General features: G+C 38.0%; 1 protein-coding gene across 3 annotated transcripts in view; it reads left to right on the top strand.

Annotated features, from left to right (window-relative positions):
- Positions 1–19,810, top strand: part of KCNQ3 (potassium voltage-gated channel subfamily Q member 3) — a 208,996-nt gene that overhangs the window by 181,133 nt on the left and 8,053 nt on the right. For 2 of the 3 annotated variants that reach the window (XM_061995811.1, XM_061995813.1), the window contains exons 8-13: positions 414–508; positions 2,477–2,503; positions 13,649–13,836; positions 14,918–15,020; positions 17,418–17,549; positions 19,634–19,732. In XM_061995811.1, the coding sequence (XP_061851795.1) occupies positions 414–508; positions 2,477–2,503; positions 13,649–13,836; positions 14,918–15,020; positions 17,418–17,549; positions 19,634–19,732 (644 nt within the window). The remainder of the gene's footprint in view (positions 1–413; positions 509–2,476; positions 2,504–13,648; positions 13,837–14,917; positions 15,021–17,417; positions 17,550–19,633; positions 19,733–19,810) is intronic. The other variant, XM_061995812.1, reaches the window with a different exon arrangement.

The following is a 19,810-nucleotide window of genomic DNA, read 5'->3' as shown; positions in this document are numbered from 1 at the left end:
GAATTTTGATTTGAGCTACATGTTGAAACACAAAATTCCTCAGCGAAATTTCCTTTGATGGTACATAGTAAACTGGCTTAAGCACTTTCAGAAATATTGCACAAATCCAGCAGTGCTTGAAGCTTTTTTGGATGTACTAGACAGGAGAATAAAACCAGTTTAATCAGATGCAATGTCTTGTTGATGATGGTGGTTCTGTCTCACGTCCTGTCTCCTTTCACAACGCTCCTACATCATAATCCAGTGTTAATAATTTCAGCATACAGTGATACTCATTTGATATGGCTGATTTGTAATTCATTTCCAGATAGTCACTCAGGTGCATTGTTATGTTTTTTTAAACAATTTGGCTGCTGTCAGCCTGGGGAATAGCTTTACCTAACACTAATTACTTCCTCTCATTTGTAATTCAGGCGGCTTGGAGATACTATGCTACTAATCCCAACAGAATTGATCTAGTTGCTACCTGGAGGTTTTATGAATCAATTGTATCATTTCCATTTTTCAGGTAAGTACATTGTCCACCTCTCCACTATTATTTTCTAGGAAGTATAAATCAGAACAGGAAACATATTTTCTGTATAACAGTGAGGCTTTTGTAGGTAGCAGAGTTGTCAGTTAATTTCCTAGCTGAGTCTGAAAAACATGTTTTTGGCTTCTGAATCCATTTCTTCTCCTTTCCTCTTGTGAGTATATTGGCATTAAACAAAGAAGGCAGCTTCCTCACTGTCAGCTCCCCTTTGTTAGGCTTTTTATTGCCCTAGAGATCTCAACTTCTCTCTCTGTAATTTTGATCCTGATAACATTTTATCCTGGATTTCTGAGGTGCCTGTACTTCTCACACCCTCTGTGATGCAGTTGTATGTTTTAAGATATGGGCAATGCTGAAAATTCTTGCTTTTTCCTCTTTGGCTCAACTGGCCTGAGAATTGGTCTTTTCACAGGGGTGGCCATGGCGTGGAAACATAATTAATACTTGTTAAATACTTGTCTTTCAACAATACCAATTCCTCAAGGGAATAATTCAGTGGAGGACAGCCAAAGCACGTTTAAAACTGTCCCTCACTGAAACTATTAACTGAAGATTCACCAGGAAACTTTTTTAGGAGAATTGGGGCCATGGTTTTATTTTAATCACTACTTCTGAGTTCTATGGAGGATATTCCATACATAAAGACATTCAGACTTAATGGACACTCATATGTTTATGGATAGGAGTCTGTCTGATCCTCACTTTTCTTGCCTTACCTTGGACATGTAGCATTTTACAATGTTGGTTGTATGAAAGTCAAAGCTTTTAGCTATAGACTATCAGCTACTAATAATGGGCATTATTTATTCAAGTTTATGCTTTAAACTTTCATTATGGACCTACTGTTGTGCCTCATTCTGATGAAATGTGCCCTTAAACTACTGCTGAGTTCAAACAGAGGTCTCCACGTGTTAAATTGTATTTATAGAATCATAGAATGTTAGGGGTTAGAAGGGACCTTTAGTGATCATCCAGTCCAACCCCCCTGCAGAAGCAAATCCACCTAGATCAGGTCACACAGGAACATGTCCAGGCAGGTCTTGAAGACCTCCAGAGGAGACTCCACACCCTCCCTGGGCAGCCCGTGCCAGGGCTCCCTCACCTCAACAGTGAAATAGTTTTTTCCTTATATTGAAGTGGAACTTTTTGTGTTCCAGCTTCAACCCATTACCCCTTGTCCTGTTGCTAGATACAGTAAAAAAAAGGTATGCCCCAACCTCCTGACACCCACCCTTTAGATATTTGTTCACTATGTTCACTGTGCTAATACTGCAGGTCCAGAGGTAGCTCAAAATGGGCTTGAAGAAACACTTCAGGCTTCTGCCTCCACAAAGGGCAAATTGCAAATACTATTTATTTGTTTCAGTCACAATATGTTTATAATTGATTTTGTCTAGATCAAAAAGGAAATCTTTAATTAAAAACACACAAATGTTTAATTAAGGCTTAATATATTTATTTCCTTTTCATTGTCCCTTCTCACTCTGGATATATTCCCACATTATCCGTTATATTTTCTAGAGAGTTTCTTGACCTCAGGTTTTTTTCAGTGAATAATATCAGGTTAACCTGTAGTCTAGACTTAATACTGTGACTTCAAGCTTGTTCATTGTGTGTAACTCCTTCTGTGATTCAAATGCAACCTGAAATTTAATAGATGCTTTGCAAATAAAGTCCTGGGAGAGAGGGCAAGGGAGTTCACTTCTTGACAAAGACTAGATTGCCAGCCTAAGCAGCACAAATTGGTTTCAGGAACCTATATCACTTTCTTTGCTTTATGGCTAGTTGAAAACATAGCTTTCATTCTGCTGTCAGTTATAGTCACAGAGCAAGAGGTGTAAACTGTTAACAGATTAGAAATTTCTGTTTAAAAAAATCTGCTGCATTTATTTTGTAATTCCTGTCTCCTTGCTTTCTTCTACTGCTTTCTCTCTTCTATAAAAGGAAAGAGCAATTGGATGGTACTGCCAGGTATGTAGCTGCCATTATTATAGTCTTTTTTAATACACGTACTGGAGGATGCAGGTTAAATGGTTCTTTGTGGATTCATGAGCTGTTAACCAAAACGTGCTACTAACACCATAGGTAGCCATAAAAAAGTTATTAACCAATCCATTTCCTAATTGCTTGCTTTTTCTCCCCAGTTTAACAACACAGCTAAAATGCTAACTGTACAAATGCAGTGTTGCTTGCTGATTGTCTGTAAACAGCTTTATTGTTTGTTGTGATTAATCATGGCCTAGATTTCTCCTGATCCATGACATAGAGCCAGGGTTTTGCATCCAGCTTGTTCAGGATTTAAAGTTCTGATTCATGTTATTGCTCAACAGTCATGCACAGAGCAACGTTGCAATGTAAGGGATCAAGTCTATGTCAATTCACTGTGTGCAAAGATTTCTTGACAACAGATACTAAGATGGATCAGCAGGATAGTCAATCTCTCTGTCAGGAATAAAAAAAGTACATTAGGTTTGAGGCCTTGATCCTACCTCTGCTGAAACTCGAAAGCTCTCAGTCACTTTGGAGAATTTTACAAGCAAAAATAATGACGGAATCATCGATCCTCATACTGGTCACTGACTGAAGACCATGAGAGTGCATTCATCGTCAGTCAACCTGCAAGGTCTCAAAAATATACTTATCACCTCCTGCTCCACCAGCTAAGTTTCAGACTCAAAAGTGCATAAAAAAATCAACCTCTTGGGTTCAAAATGTGGAATATTTCATGTTAAACAGCTATCAATTGATCACCCACAATAAAAGTCAATAGTCATTAAAGGATAAGTAGTTCCACAGACTGGTGCTGAAGCTATTTCTCTTTGCATCTCCTTTTGCAGTGCAGCATAAAAGAGTAAAAACTGTAGCAAAATTTGAAAACTGTTGGAAGTCAGGCCTGGGTTCTAGACCCTGCCCTGATCGGGATCTATCGTTTAGGTTTTTAAACAATTCATGCAACACATGACAGTTTCAGTCAAGGACGTTGAAAAATCAACCAGAATCACACGCTGTTCTATGAATTTGGGGGTTTCAAATTTCCTTTAACAGAAAAGAAAAATGTTTTGCAAGTTCCTTATGATACAGACGTGCTGTAGTGCTATATTATTGGGAAAAGATGACTTCTTCCTCCTGCTACCATCATCATGAGCTAACTAGTTCCTCTTCAAAGACTACCTGCGTGGGAATTATCTAGTTTGTGGACCCTAATTAAACTTAAGTACTACAAATCTGTGGCAATGCCCTACATAAACAGTCATGACCAAACTCAGCTGCATTAATGTAGATGTCTGGAGTTTTTAGCCATCACCAGGGTTGATATCAGCTGAATTTTGGCCTTTAATATATATAAGAGAGCTTAGGAGCTGAAAACTTTTTGAGTATGTAACTCCATGTCTTGAGCCAAAACATGTCCTCATTCAAATGCAGCAGCAGATTAAAATTAGGCAAGTGAATGATTGCTGCAGTTTGCTGTCAGCCACAGCACTCCAGCAAAGCTCCTGCACCTGTGATGACAGAACAATTCATGGAGTAGCTTGAGTTACTCTATCTTTCAGGCCAGTGGAAAGAAGGCATTTTATATTTAACCACATGATTAAAATCTGAAAAGTATAACTTGAGCTCAAAATCTTTAAATCTGTAATGCCAAGGCTCTTGATTCTAGCTGTATATATCTTCCTTTTATGTTGTTACATATGTAATGCTCTTCAGCATAATCATCAGTAAACCTGCATTGGAGCCTTCCTTCAGGCAGGAATGTGGAATGCTTATGGAAATAAGCATTCAATAAGAGAGACTGGAAACTCTGTAGGTAAACAGAAAAAATATGGTACTTGTGGGAGCATCCACTGACTTCAGTAGACATGGGACTGAGCCATAAAACCTGGTTCTTTTGACAGTCTCACCTCCCATCTCTCATAAAACTCTTATTTACAGATGAAGTGATTAAAAAAAAAACCCTCTTCCTCCTACGATGATTAAATATAGAAAGCATTACTTGTACTCCACTGCAGTTTGTATTTTAAAGGCTGTACTGAAATGAATGAGCAATAAGGGAACACAGTCTTACTGCAGAGAACAGCCTATAAGTGCTCTCAGTCTCCAGGTTCTTACATCAGTTAAGTAATTAATGGGAAATCTGTAGTAATAAACTGCATTGTCTAAACAGTGGTTGATAAAAGAAGTAAAAGTCCAAAGCTTTCCAAGAACACTTAGAAATTTAACTGGTTAATAAACTAAAAATGAGGCCCAGCTGTGTGAAAATTTGAGGATGGATAGTGCCTTAAAGTGACAGGATTTCTATTCAGTGGTACAAAAGTTGTTTAGGAGTTCCACAGTAGTCGAATTGAGCACTATGACAGATCCTTCTAGGATGCCTTCTTGGAAGCATGAGCTGGCATCATGACAAAGTCACAGCTAGATACAGCTCCTTGTTCTTGGACCATTTGGGAAAAGCACAGGGGAGACAACAGAGTGGAGGAGCCCATTTCAGTGTGGGATCCCAAGGCAGGGCTGCAGAGAAGGACTTGTGATAGTAAAAAGTTGATTAAAGTTTGGCAGCAGTCCACGTCCAAGTCTTTGTTGATGCTCCTTTTAAACCAAAACTGTGAAGATGTGAGTTATGATAAACACCAGATTAGACTGCTCTTGAGCTAGACTGTAGGCTGGGTCCTGGAAGCAGTGAAGGGAAGTGGTACCTATGATACTGCTCTGTTAAGAATAGCATTTACCATACATGCCCTATACAGTCCCCCAAACCAGGAGGAACTGGGGCTGTGCTATTTATTGCTCGCTAGTGAGGAGTTTACTAACATCATGCCAAAGGTACCACTAGCTTTTTCTTCTTTAATCAATGCCTGAACCTACTAGCCTATGAAATCTCAGATAGCAATTGCTCTTCTGCATATTGCAAAGCACTTTTATCTGTTCATCTCCCAAGAACAATGATTTATAAGAAAGGGATATTAATGCTCATTTTTTCTGGAATGTAGCAAATAATTCAGTAAATGTTTGGGTGTCTGATATACATTTAAGATGGACATTTGCTTGATGGACAGATTGTATATTTTGAACCAACTTTTTATGTCTGTGTTTAAGGAATGCATTATGGACTTGATTTTTCAGTGCTGTTGTTAGCAGGAGTTCTACTGATATAGACTAGTGTCAAAACTTTGACACTTGTACGTATAGGCATTTTAGTAAAGGATATTGAACTTGCTCCTAGTCAGCATTGTTCAGCTGCAGAAGTAGACATCAAGAGCACATGTCCATTCCTAGATCTATTATCAAACAATTACAGAAAAGCCTTTATCCATGTTTCCTCGTCTCCACAAGATAAATAATATTTCTCTGCCTTTGGAAAGTTGGTTTGGCTTTTTTTTAAGTGGCAGAATTGGTACTAGTCCTTCCTATTATGTCAATATGAAAGAATGCATATAATGAGGTGCATTTTTGTATTTCCAGTAGTAATGGTATAATGAAAATACATCATACTTTGCAAGGTGGAAAACTTTACTGACAGCATTTCTTCTGAATACATCTACCCAAAAGAGAAAGGAGAAAAGCTGCTCCAAACTGCAGGCTATATTAACTACAAATGAAAGGCTGTTCCCATTCTTTTTTGTAGAGCTTTTCATGGGTAATCATTAACGTCTCATCTTAATAACTTTTCTTCACTTTACAGTAATGTCATGTTTAGTAGGGAGTCATTCTTTGGATCCAGCCTCACGAGAAAACTTAGGTATATACATTAAAATAACAATTGAGCCTTACTCTTTTCATATTTCTTGCATGCCATTCTCTGCCTGCACTTTCTGTTTTTACTACAGTAGTTCATCTAATCACAATAAAAAAGGCAATAAGACTGAAAAGTTATTTGATGAGCGTATAAAGAACATTGCATGACTTTGCAGATAGTTCGTTGTTCTGCTGTTCAGAAAACATGGGATATAATCCTGACTCTGCCAATGATCTGCTTAGAAACAAGTGCTTTTCTCTGTTTCCACAGAATGGGAATGATACTAACTTACTCTGCAAATTGTTTAGAAACTTACTGTAAGAAAAATATACTGTAAGAGCTAAATACCATTCCTTATGCTGTCTCAATCCTGCCAACACAAAATCATGCAAGTTACTTTGCATTTGAGTTCAGTGGAACAACATACCCGCATGTGTATTGGCAGGATATGTTCAGCAAATGGAAAACAAGTGGGTGCTTTTGATCATCTGAATAAAGTTAGTGACATGCTTAAATATCTTGCTGAGCTGTGACTTAAGATATGGGGCAAGAACTTTATCTTCTTGCAAAGAGATATAGAAATAATTTGTGTGTTCCAGGAATCTGAAAGATACATCGTTGGAAATAATATTATTTTCACAAAATTGGCACTCATTTTATTCTACCTCATGCAAGCATCTTGTTATCATTCAACTTTAGCTCATTGTTCTCATCCCAGCTTCACTACATAGACATGAAATCATCAATATGCAACTCAGCTTTCCTAGCCCAAGCTCTTCAGCTTTTGGAGAGCTGCTAGTGAAGCACTCCATTTTTAACTTGGATGAATGGCCCCACAGAAAAACAGGCACTGGGCATTGATTTTGCAGTTTGGTTTGCTTTCAAGTGGTTGATACATGGAGATATATTCACTGCAAAGTAATGAATGGGTCAACATCCATACGATTTCTACCTACATTGCTGTCTGCATCCATTGGTGAAAAATATCCATCCTGTTTTCGGAAACAATTGAATTTGGATTATTCTCCCCATGGATTTGTGTGACATTACTTAATTTTACCCATTTCCAATAACTTTAGAAAGTATGGATGAGAAGATGGGCTCAGCAGACTCTAGTGTGCCTAAGGGCTCTTTTTCTTTCTGAAGGGCATCAATGTTGAGCTCAAGTTAGAACTTGCGTTCGTGGTTCTAGGCAAATAATGTGAATGGTAGGTGAGTTTGGATGTAGAGTCATACCTGCACTTAAATGCCAATCAGGACGTACACCACCAAAGTGTGGAAATTGATTGACTAAAAAGGGATATTTCCCTCTCAGAAATTATAAGCTTGACATTTAGACCTCAAGATTCAGGGTGCAAAGTGGCTTTTTAAATGAAGGTGTTAGTTGTCGAGCAGGAACAGTCAATTAATTTGAGACTAAGCATATTTTGAGACCCTCTCTGCAGAGAAGACTATTGCTTGATAAAAAGGAAAGCTAATTGGCCAAAGTTCAGAAGTAGCTTGGAAGTTCAGAATGCTCCCTAGTTTTACATTAAAAAAGCTCATGGACCCTGTGAGATCAGTTGAAAGTATTTACTGCAGGGTTCATGGCTGTCCTCATAGCATCAGTTTTATGCTAATTTCTTTTGGGAATAGTTCAAAGCAGGATAGTTTTAGAGCTCTCATTCAGAATGTTGGATTTTCCAAAGCTAAGTTCACCTATATAAATAGAGATGATATTGTATTAAAATATTAAACATGACTGCCTTTTGCTTCTAGTTACATGAGACCAACTAAATGTAGTGATTAGCTAAACTGCAAAACGTATGGGAAATATCCCAATTACTCTTAGTCCTTGCTAGGTGAAAGTGGTAAATACATGGAAGAAGGTTATGTTTGATTCATTTTTAGCATTAATTCATTATTATTCTTCTCATACATGTGCCATTTGTTTATGTAACTCCAATGCTAGGCAAGCACAGAGAGAAGAGTATCTGGCTTGCATGATGGGATGTAACTGCATTATTTCCTTGCATGACTGTATTTGGAAAAGTTTTTTCTAGTTCAGTGGTTCCCACTCTTTATTCTGAGCAAGGGTAAAATATTTGCTGCTGAAGCCAGCCATCTCTTTTATATCCAGCCACCAAATTAATCTTTCAGATGGTCCAAAATAATCCCCACTGCTCCTGGGGAGCAAGAATCTGAGAGCTGATTTTTTCTTTAGATAGGAATATTTCAAACTAAACTGCTTCTATCTTCCTCCCTCTATGGCGGTCTGTATCTACCACAGAGTTCTCATGCTCCAGTTCCAAAGACAAAGCTTAGAGGAAAATTATTATTCCACTACAAGGGAAAGGATGCAATAGCATGCAAGTCAAGCAATCACAAGAAGTCCAAAATAGTCAGATGAACTCCACTACCCTTTTATCAACATGTTTGAGATGCATTTGAATCCACCTCCCCCCCAGTGTGCTGGAAGTCAGGAATCACATTTCATGGAATGTGAAGAGGCCAAATTAAGTGGGACCGCTGCCCCAAGGGGAGGAAGGTAGCTAATATCAGCAGGAAGAGTCTGAAAGCCAAGCAGCAGTACATGAAGTTGTGTGTGGGAACCACTGTGCTAGCCATTTTCATGAAGGGTGATGTGATCTGCGCATGCTTCATACTCTGAGACTGAGCCATGCGCATGCTGTTTTAATGAAGGAGATTGTGTCATGAAAACAAATGTTTCCTAAGTCTTTTTAAAAAGCACAATGAAAACAAAAACCCCAGCAGACCCAGATTTCATCCCTTGCAGATGAGAATAAAGTCCTTTCTTTATTAATCTGATGACACCTAGTCGTTATCTGGAACGAAGCTTGGGTTTTGGTTGGGGATTGTTTTATATACAACATACTGTTGTATTTTCTCATGTGAAGCTAATGAATTATTGTCTGATGATTCTACTGCTCTGGCTGCCTGGATATGAAAACAATTGTCTATATTTATTGCATTGTTGTGAATCTGAATGTTACTTTAAGAGTGAATTATTAGGATTCATTTAATGAGGAAGGCTTCAGATCAGGTAATCTTAAGACCTGCTTTTTAAATGACTTCTCAAATAGACCTTTCTGTAGAACAAGAGACAAGTTCCCCTAGCTGTAAAGTCATTCCAAAGTGAAATGAAAGTGAACTGTAGTCCATAGGTTGCTAACTTTCCACTAGTTACAGTAAAGAGTTTAAAGGTTACTCTTAGACAGGACATTTAACTTTTTAAACATCTTAAGACAAATTAGATGAGTTCTAGCTCTTAAACTTAATATGCTCAAGCAACAGTCTTGGAACAAGTTTGTTCCTAAACTGACACATCAATTAGGAGAGTTGAGAAACTACATATTATCTACCTTAAACCCCATCTCACAGAAGAAATAACAACCCACAAATGACCGTGCATACAGATGCAGTGGAAAATATCACTGCAAATAAATAGCTTTTTGTGCTGTATGCAAAAGAATATTTTGATCTGTTTTGATCTAGGAGGCTAAAAAACCTTGATCATTCATATTCTTGTATAACTCCATGGCAGATTTTTCTGCATATATTGCCTATTTATCTGTCACATATTAAAAAAACACCACCCAAACAACAGAAGATTAATGTTTTGGATGTTTTGTGTTATCCACTGGCTCTTTTCATGCTCACTTTATGCCTCCTTGTCTTTTGGTAAGGAAGACAGTTATTACAGGAGTTTTAAGACACAAACTAATGTATGGTCAAAGGCCATATGTAATGACACCTATATTCTTCTAAACTAGTATTAAACTACTTTTTATAAACAATATCAGTGTTCTGTTTCCCCTTTTTTTCTTCATCTTTCACGTTCTCTACCTTAAACATATTCTCCTGAGAATGTCTCTATAGATTCACTAAACCAAATCTTGACACATTTAACACGTTGCTTGAAGCCAATGTGTACTATGAGACCACTGTTTGCCTTAGAGGAAATCACCTCATCATCTGAAATCATTCAAGGTTCACTGCAGATTTCATATGTTAGAGCTTTAATCTCACACTGGAAGATTTTTACAGAAGCTGCTGAACCAAAATATTCTTTAAGTCCTGAAAAATAAGTGGACTACAGTCTCCCCTTTCATTTGAGATTCCTCTGTCATTGGTAATCTGTTAATCCCCTCACCAGGAACAGCTGATCTACACAAGCCTGTCATACATACAATTTTTTTCAGATCTGGAAAAAAATATTTTATTATCACTGAATAGATCTTCTCATCCTAAAGCTTCTTCAGTTTCTTCCTTCTAGTAACTTATTTCACACGCTTCTTCAGTCTACAAAGATCACCATCATGCCCAGCGTGCATAATTGCTCTTTTTTCTTCATATTGAAGACCTCACAAGCTCATTGTCTCTAACATCTTCATGTCCATCAGATTATATTGCATGTCTGACTCTGTTATCACTCAGATAGGTTTTTGGTGCATTTCTCTGTGTTAAAATGCCTTTCAGTGATGTGCCATGATTCCAAACTCTTCTCAACCATCCTTCTCAAAATTAATTCCTCCTTCAAACTTTAATTCTATTATTAATGAGACATGAGGGTTTATTTTTCCTACATTAGCCTCTCCCAAAAAACTCCTACATACAAGTCGTTCAGTTGACTTTTACTTCCTCACTTTTATTTTTCATGCTCTTTCCAAGCTTGTTCATTAACTGTTCTTCTCTTGTACGTATTTTTCCTGCATATGGTAGCTGAGTGCTTGAAGAAACCAAATATCACAGAAATGCATGGAGTTAAGGCATCTGTCTTGTAAAGCACTACTGCTCTGAAACCTGGCCCAAAACAGAGAAGTGTAAGTGATGCAGAAAAGGAGCCACAGGATTCTCCCTATCTTAGTAGAAGATAAATCACTTGTCGGAACTCTGCACTCACCATCGGTTCAGCCATTAGAGTATCTTGATGGATCAATCAGATCAACATTCCAACCCAGGAACAAGCACTATGGAAACAATTCTTTAAACAAGTTCGTAAGAGTGAACTTGAGCCTGCCCTAAACATTCTAGGGTGACTAATTTGCCACAAAATATTCAATTTTGAAGTCCTGAAAAATAAGTGGACTACAGTCTCCCCTTTCATTTGAGATTCATCTGTCATTGGTAATCTGTTAATCCCATCTGTTGCCACAGATGTCAACAAGTAGCATCTCATATCTTTCCACAAAGAATCTATGATTTTTGCTCTGTAATTTTGCCTGTACTTTGTATATCTTCCTCCTATCACAGGAAATTACATTAGGACAAAGTCTGAGTAATATTAACAGACTTATTAATAATTAATAACATTTAAATATTATTAAAATGAGAACACTTAGTTCTAATTCTTCACTCAAATCCATGCTTTTATTTTCTCACATCTTTTACTTCAGTCCTGGAAATGCTGATATATCAGGACTGGTTGTGTATCTCCATACTCACACAAGTCCTACTTCATTGAGACTTCCAGAGCAAGTGTCTGAATTTACTAGGCTGCAGAAATTGCATTCACAAGTATTGTCATGTTGTCAACAAGAAAATTCAGAAAGTCTGAAAAAACATCCTACACAAAGGTTTAGTTCTTCCATCTATTGTGACAAGAAAGCCCTTCTTTTACTGTGTCCTGGGTCAAAGATATATTAATCAGAAACTGAGGGTAGAGATGAAAGCCTCATTAATTCACATTAAAAGAAAGCCCAAACCTACAAAACCTGCAATATGTTCAATGCTCAGATTAGGTAAGAATTTTGTATGCTGTGAATTACACTATTCCTACTAGTGTCAGCACTCTTATGAAGGCTGTGGTGTCATCACATGTGTCTTTAGGTCTTACCTTGATAACTTTAAAAGACCTGTCCTAGGAACTTCCATTGTGGTGGGATACTTCAACAGACAGAGCTCTGAGAGAGAAATAGGTCTTTTTTTTTTCCAAATACCCCAATGATACCAGAGATCATAGAATACAAAAATTACCCTCTGGCCAAAATAACTCCTTAAATAGAGGATAGGTATTTCTGTGAGTGAGACTCTTCACTTCCAAGGTCTGCACACAAGTCTCCATCCTTGTCCACTATGTCTTTGTATGGTGGACCCTCCCCACGCTTGCCTCTCCTGCCAGCAAGTTGAGTGGCTTCAGCTGAGCATACTGCACAGGTACCTCTCTGCACACCAATGAAATCCCTTTCTTCTGGTCACTACTGCTGTTCATCCCTCAGCTCTGCTCCCATCTGCAGCTTTCAGAAACCTGCCAGCTCTGGTGCCTTCTTTTCTCCCCCTGCTCAACCTGCTTGACCTGGTATCCTGCACAGAGCTGCCTCTTGACCATGCGTGCACATTTCAGCTTTCCCTGGAGCTATCCCACACTGCAACATCCAGGAATGGATTAAAAGTCAGGCTTTCCTCCCATAGCTTAGCCCCACATTGTTTTTTTTTTTTAAACAAATGTGCAATTAACAAATATTTAAGCATCAAAGTCAAGTAAATCAAATATTTATAGAATCTGTCACCTACAATGTTCAGAGCATATATCAGCAAATTCCTTTTGTCTTATTTTTTTCAGTGGTATTAGTAATTGTCTTTAAGACTGTTACAGTCATCAGGCTGTCAGAAAGTATGATGCTGGTAAGATGGCAGGTATATGCAATTCTAGCTATACATTGTCACTGAAGGACAAATGTCTTTGGTCAGTGGTTCTGTTTAGAGGATAGTGCAAAGAATCACCAGAGTGAAAACATATGTCACTTTATACAATTTGTACAGGTCACCTCAATTTCAAATATAGTGAGAGATGACTGAAAGTAAGTGGCAGAGAGAACTGGCTGGCCTGCCATACAATGTACCTACTAATTGCTTGGCAATGCCTTCCCAGTGTTTTGCTGTCAATTTGGTTCACAGCACATTAGACTTTCTTTTACTCCTGGCTACACACGAGTTGTGCATTTAATAGCCTGCCACAGACCCAGTAGTTAAAGAAAGCATTGAACAGGGAAGGCCAAGCATCCTTATAAACAGATAATATTTAAGTAGTGGTGTTTCTCCTCTTGATAATAAAGTGCCTAAGTAGTGGTGTTTCTCCTCTTGATAATAAATCCAATGCTTCAGACACACCACAGGAGCTGAAGCACTGTGATCCATTACATGGAGAAGACAGCAAGACCCACTGGTAAACATTTTCATCAGTGAGATCAAAAGTGCTCATAAAAAGCAGTTCATTATCAGCGAAGCTTATCTGTTGCTTATAAAGACATTGATGTATTATGGTAGCCCCAGCAGTGTCCTTGTGTACAAAAACATTTATTTAGCCCATGATATACTTAAAGCATCATGAAAACAAGTTAAAAGTGTACAAAGGAGGAAAATGATTACTTTTGCTTATTTTGTAGCCAAAAGCTGGGTCTCTTGGATCGGGTTCGTGGTACCAATACTAAAGGAAAGCTATTTACCCCTCTGAATGTAGATGCCATTGAAGAAAGTCCTTCAAAAGAGCCTAAGAATGTTGTCTTGAATAATAAGGAGCGTTTTCGCACTGCATTCCGAATGAAAGCGTACGCTTTTTGGCAAAGCTCAGAAGGTAGCCCATCTGTGTTGATTTCTTTCTGTCCATCCCCTATTCTCCCCTTTTTTCTTTGTTCCTTTCCATCTTCTGTTGAAGGTTTGTGACAGTCTGGGCCAAACATGGCTAGTCCTCGGTTTTACATGACCCGTTTGGGGAAGCCTCAGGAAATGAATGCTGGAGTCCAGGCAGCACAGTGAATGAAATAAGACACTGATACTCCATAAAACCAGAAATTGATGTGGGATAAAGACAGTGGTGGAATCAACCCATTTGACCTGGAAAAAAAAAGAGCACAGTGGGCAGTGAATCTATGGCCCCCAAAATGCACATGCTATCATGACTCGGTTTATCAGCAGGGATGCTGTGCTAAGGTAGCTCCCTCCTAGACTGCATCCAGCCCTGAACTGGCCTGTGTCCAGGCTCAATTATCTCCCTGTTGCAATCTCTTAAAGTCTTGTTTTATAGAGTCAATGGTTGCTTCCCTCCTAGTCTCCCTAAGACTGCTGCCTCTCAGCAGATTTCCATTGGGATGTCCCTGCAACATCATAGGGCACTTTGCCTCTCAGCTTCCCTTAAGCACACATTTTTCTCTTCTTGCCTATAGTGTCTAAATGGTCTCTAAGTAACTATTTCTCCTTTCTTGTGCCAGCTGGCATCATTGCATGCAGGACATACTACTGCGGATGTAGTCTGGGTGTCCACCATGAGGTTATTCTCCTCCATGAGGTCCAAGCAGTGCAAGTGGGAGGAGATCTTGACCTATAGCTTCTACATCTGTTTTAGCTTTATGTAAAATAATTTTGGCAAAGATTCTTCACTGTAAAAGCTCCTAGAAGTGAGACTTTCTAAATCCATTGGTAAGGAAAAAAAGTTCCCAATGTTTCAGAAATGCTGGAGTCTGAGAGGAGATCCCTCAAATGATTTGTCTTACAACTGTCCCAGCAGAACTGTGAAATCCTTTTCAAGAGGTGACCAGATAAAGAGGAACCTGCAAGAGACATTTCTTTACTAAATCACATTTACTTAATGTAGTACCTCACTCTAAAAAATTTGTGGTCAGATGTTCACATAGATTTTTTTTTTACCTGCTTTGCAGATGCAGGAACAGGGGAACCCATGGCAGAAGAGAGAGGTGAGAGTAGCGACTTCCTTATGGAAGATATGATCCCCACATTCAAGACAGCCATCCGAGCTGTCAGGTAAATGCTCCTCGGTGCTTTGACTTTGAATGTTTATGTTTCAGGAAATCATGTGAATATGTTGCTGCATTTTGCTTCATTATTGCTGTTATTGTTGGGTTTTTTTGAAAATACAGTGGATTAGATAATTCTGCACATATAGAAAAGCATAAGGCAGCCTCAGTTTAAAGTTCTCTTTGGAAAAATACAGAAAGGAAGATGTTTTCCCATAGCATTGACCATACCAGTTATGTGAGATAGTCTCTAAATATATTTGTTATAAAGTAAGATTGTATACAGTTCCTCATTAAAATGGACTGTAAATATAGTCTCTTCCTCAATTTCATTACTGTAGTATTTATGTAAAACTGGCATTTTCACTTTACAATCAGCTCTGTGCTGACTCAACTCCTCTTTATTCACATTTGTATGAGTGTGCAATATGCTTTTCAGATGTCATCTTTTAATAGACACTGCGGTTTCCTTTTCATCAGTCTTCACGTTGTGACATGTGTCACTTCTATTTTCATATCACAAGAGATATTCCCTAGGGTTAGAAAACTCCTAGTAAGGCTTGATAATGTGTTTAGCACATGAAGCACATAGAATTCATTCACTGATGCTCTGTTACTCCTCCACTCCGTATTTTTTGCTCCCTTCTCTTGAAAAAAAGGCCACCAAAGGAAAGCACTCTGCTTTCATTGCAATTGCTTTTCATTCCAGAAGTTGCCAAGTTCAGGGGCAGGAAGTTACTACCTCCAGGTGAAATACCACAAGTCCAGAGTGCCCCAAAATTACCTTCTTAGAAAAGTTTTGTGGAAAACAGTTATAAAAATAAACTCATATACTTTTATGTTAATAAACATAATACACAGTCTCCTGGTTCTTTTCCAGTTGAATTCAGGAGAACCAGTCATTAAAAATTCCAAGCTTTCCTAGCCCTACTGAAAGCTGTGTCCCACAGGCTTGCTCATGCTACTCATAACTACTTCCCTCCTGCTGGAAGTTTCTTCACTCCTAATTCCTCCTACTGCCCTGCTTTCCCTGATACCTGCTTGCTTTCAAACACAGACTGTACATCTACCCTGTTTTCCAGCCCTATCTCCATGAGACATGCCATAATTACCTTTGCAAAACTTCCTTTCCCACATCCTGTCCAAATCAAATTGATTTGTGCAATTTCTCTTATATAGTTTACCCAGACTGCTACTCTGAATGCTAATGGGAAATAATTCCTTCAGACAAAATCTCCTAATGGATTTTCAGAGTCACAATCAAGGAGGCTTTAAATTGAAATTGCTAGCAGTGTGATTTCTATTTTTCATTTCTGGTTTTTTAAAGTACCATTTTGCTGTTATGTTACATAATTTGGCTAAAATAGATGTAGGTGTAATTTTGAAATGTTGAAAGAACTATAAGCAACAGAGTTAAAGAATTAAAACCTCTTAAAGAGTTATAATAAAATTCTCTCTGCTAAATCAAAATATATAGGGATTTTTAAAAGATTAAAAACCCCACCAACATTGAACAAAAGCCAATCAGAATCTTGACAGACTCTACTGAGAAAGTGAATTCTTGGTTCCCGAGCCTAAAACAGATTAAAGAAATAAAATACTTTTTAATCTTTACATATGTTTCTTGTCTAATTGTTTAATCTACCAAGACAAAAACTTGTGTAAAGTAATGTATAGAGAGGAAAGAAAAAAAATAAATGAATGCCAAACACTTTTCAAGTGTTCTGACCAGCACTGGTCCCTGTTATAAGAATTCTGTGATTAATTACTAGGACATTGTATAATAATAGCAACAGCATTATTACTATCACTACTGTTAGTATTATTGCAACACCAATAATGCTCTGCTGCTGTTTTTTCAAGGATACTTCAGACAGTTCTAAAACTTTTTATTTTCTACACAGATTGAAATGCCTCTGACTTCTTAACTTCTACTTTTTCATCTAATTAACATTTCCTATCTGAAACTTTCCCAGATGCAAAATAAAAACCAAGCTGAAAATGATTCAGCATTATATATGCTACAAATAAGCTTCATATAATAGTTTGAAACATAATAAAAGCAGCTTCAGCTTCACAGCTTCAAAATCTCCTGTGTCTTGTGATGTTCATTCCGCATATAATGTTGTAGCTTTGAACTATTTCTAGTTTTGATGATAGTGCTGAAAAAGACATTTAGTGCATATACTTCCTTTTAGCCTACACATTATGAAAAGCCAACTATTATACATTTACATATGTGATGTGATAGTAGAGATTCTCTGCTTCTGTTTTATTGCCTCGTTTTGAAATAACACGCTCAGTTTCCAGACATCCAGAGTATTTATCAATTATTCAACAAAACTGCAAGTTATCATTATGGGATTTATGTAGGAAGTTAATAATTGTTCTGTTTATTATGCAGAATACTCCAGTTCCGTCTCTATAAAAAAAAATTCAAGGAAACTTTGAGGCCTTATGATGTAAAGGATGTGATAGAGCAATACTCAGCAGGGCATCTTGATATGCTTTCCAGAATAAAATATCTTCAGGCAAGGTAAGAATGCTTTGGGAAATGAGGAAAATGTATAGCTGTGCTGGCAAAGTAAAAGCCTATTTGACCTATTTGTGTTCAAGGCTACCCAGAAGCTGTGGCTGTGGATAGCTAGCTGGACACTAAGAAAGCCTTTTCATCAAAGAAAAAAGGCAAGTGAGAAGCTTCAAGCTGCAAGCAGAATAGACCATGGGCTCATATTTAGAACAAGGAATTTTCTTACCCATTGCCTTAGTTGATCAGGGTCAAGTTTCTCTACTGTCTCCTCTTTAAATAAAAACAGTAGGGCCCTACATGAGCTTTTCTTTGGACTGGATTCTCTGCTGACCTGTGGCTGGTGAAACTTCTTAAGCAAATGTAAAAATATATCAGCAGGGAAGGTTTAACATCCCCTTCACTCATAAGTAAATTGGAATTTCAGGCTTTTGTGACTGTTTAAGTGCACTATACCCTCACAGTCATTTCATAGAATCATAGAATTGTTTTGGTTGGGAAAGACCTTTAAGATCATTGATTCCAACCATTAACCTCATACTGCCAAGCCCATCACTCAACCTCAGCACCTCAGCTACATGTCTTTTAACGTTTATGTTTCCTCACAGAAGGGTTTCATCACAATGTGCTTTTGAGACATGTCTACAAATGTCTTAGCACAGCACTGACCATGTTCCCTGAGCCCCCTCAGTCCCTCTGAACAGCAAAATGCCACTCAAACATACCCTTGATAGCACAGCACCTCCCAGATACTTGCTTGAGCCCTATGAGCAGTAAAGGTGTTGGCCATGATTGGGGTCATCTCACAGATTGGTTATGGCAGAGCCTGATGGAGGGGGATGAAGACATACCCCAGGTGAGTCAGGGAAAGAATCACAGTATGTAAAGAATCATAACACAGTAGAAAGAATCACCAGTAGTACAACCACAAAATTTCAACAGCTGCTTTGAATGTATCCAGGCAAAATCTTTTTACAGGTCTTTGAAGAAAAAGCATAATCCTGGCACATCATGTGAGAGTCTTCTTATAGTTAACAGAGAGCTAGTCACCATAATTAATGGAGTTTATGGCACAATCAGTCCTTGCTAAAACCACTTAATCAGTTGAATCTCCCTTAATGTTCCCAAAATTTTCTTATGTTGACTAGATCTCCACTGACAAAACCAAGGTGATTCCTACTTAGTGTGCCTGTGAATGCTGAGATGCCATAGGAGTTTGAGGAGATATTGACTGATTGGCCCAGCAATGCCTGGATGTCTAGCAAATGTTTAGATAGCTTTTTAAGGCTTGCTTTGAGCTTTTTTAAGTTCCATTTTCAAAACTCCATGAGGCCCCATGAAGCCATGCAACATACCAGCATGGAGTGTGGTACACATAACTACTCTGTGGGGGTGGGGGTGGGTGTGTGTGTGTGTGTGTGTGGATTAAATGAACAGGCACTTGTACCTGAGCAGTTGGATATGCCAAATGAAAGAATATATTAGTATAGTAAAGGAGTGTAATTCAATGTGCTGGAGCTTCCCAAACAATGCTTTTGGTTTTGTTCCAACTAAAGTCAAATGGGATTCCTTGTAAAACTTTGTCTATAGTTGTATTTGTTCAAACCAAGATAATAATTAGTAAAGATAAAAAAATACTGATAATTAAGCATCATAACCGTTAGAAAGTCGTTGGTTTATTAAAAGTATCAGAAATTGACACCTTTTGCTAAATTCTGATTTTCACTCTCCAGCACAGAACCTGATGGGTCTCTCCTGACAGTTTTAGGAGCAGCTGTTACTGGAGTTTTTTTGACCCACTATTGAGTTTCTTTTCAGGAAATGAAGTTATCTGTTTCAAATGTCAAAGTTTGGGAATAGTGAGCTAGATAATGACTTAGTTACCATGATATTTCCAGGTAATTGCAATTCAATGTATTGATTGCAGACCCAGAACAGAACAAAAGCATCATGACCCTCCATGTATTACCAAATCAAAACGTGCATCCTTTTTGAATCTTTGCTACTGTTTGCTGCAGAAATGCATAGTATTTTCTATCATGTGTTGGGCATTTAGAGATGGACTTATACACTTGCACTTTTCTTTTTTTCAGAGTAGATATGATTTTTACACCTGGACCTCCATCTACTCCCAAGCATAAGAAATCCCAAAAGGGAGGAGCTTTTTCTTACCCTTCACAACAGTCTCCCAGGTGAATTTTTTTTATGCCTAGTATTTTGCACAGACTGAAACAGGAATAAAAAGTTCATTCATAAAAGTTAGGATGACC

Source organism: Colius striatus, chromosome 4, assembly GCF_028858725.1.
Source record: "Colius striatus isolate bColStr4 chromosome 4, bColStr4.1.hap1, whole genome shotgun sequence".
NCBI classification, from domain to species: domain Eukaryota; kingdom Metazoa; phylum Chordata; class Aves; order Coliiformes; family Coliidae; genus Colius; species Colius striatus.
This window is presented reverse-complemented; position numbering and strand designations above follow the sequence as displayed.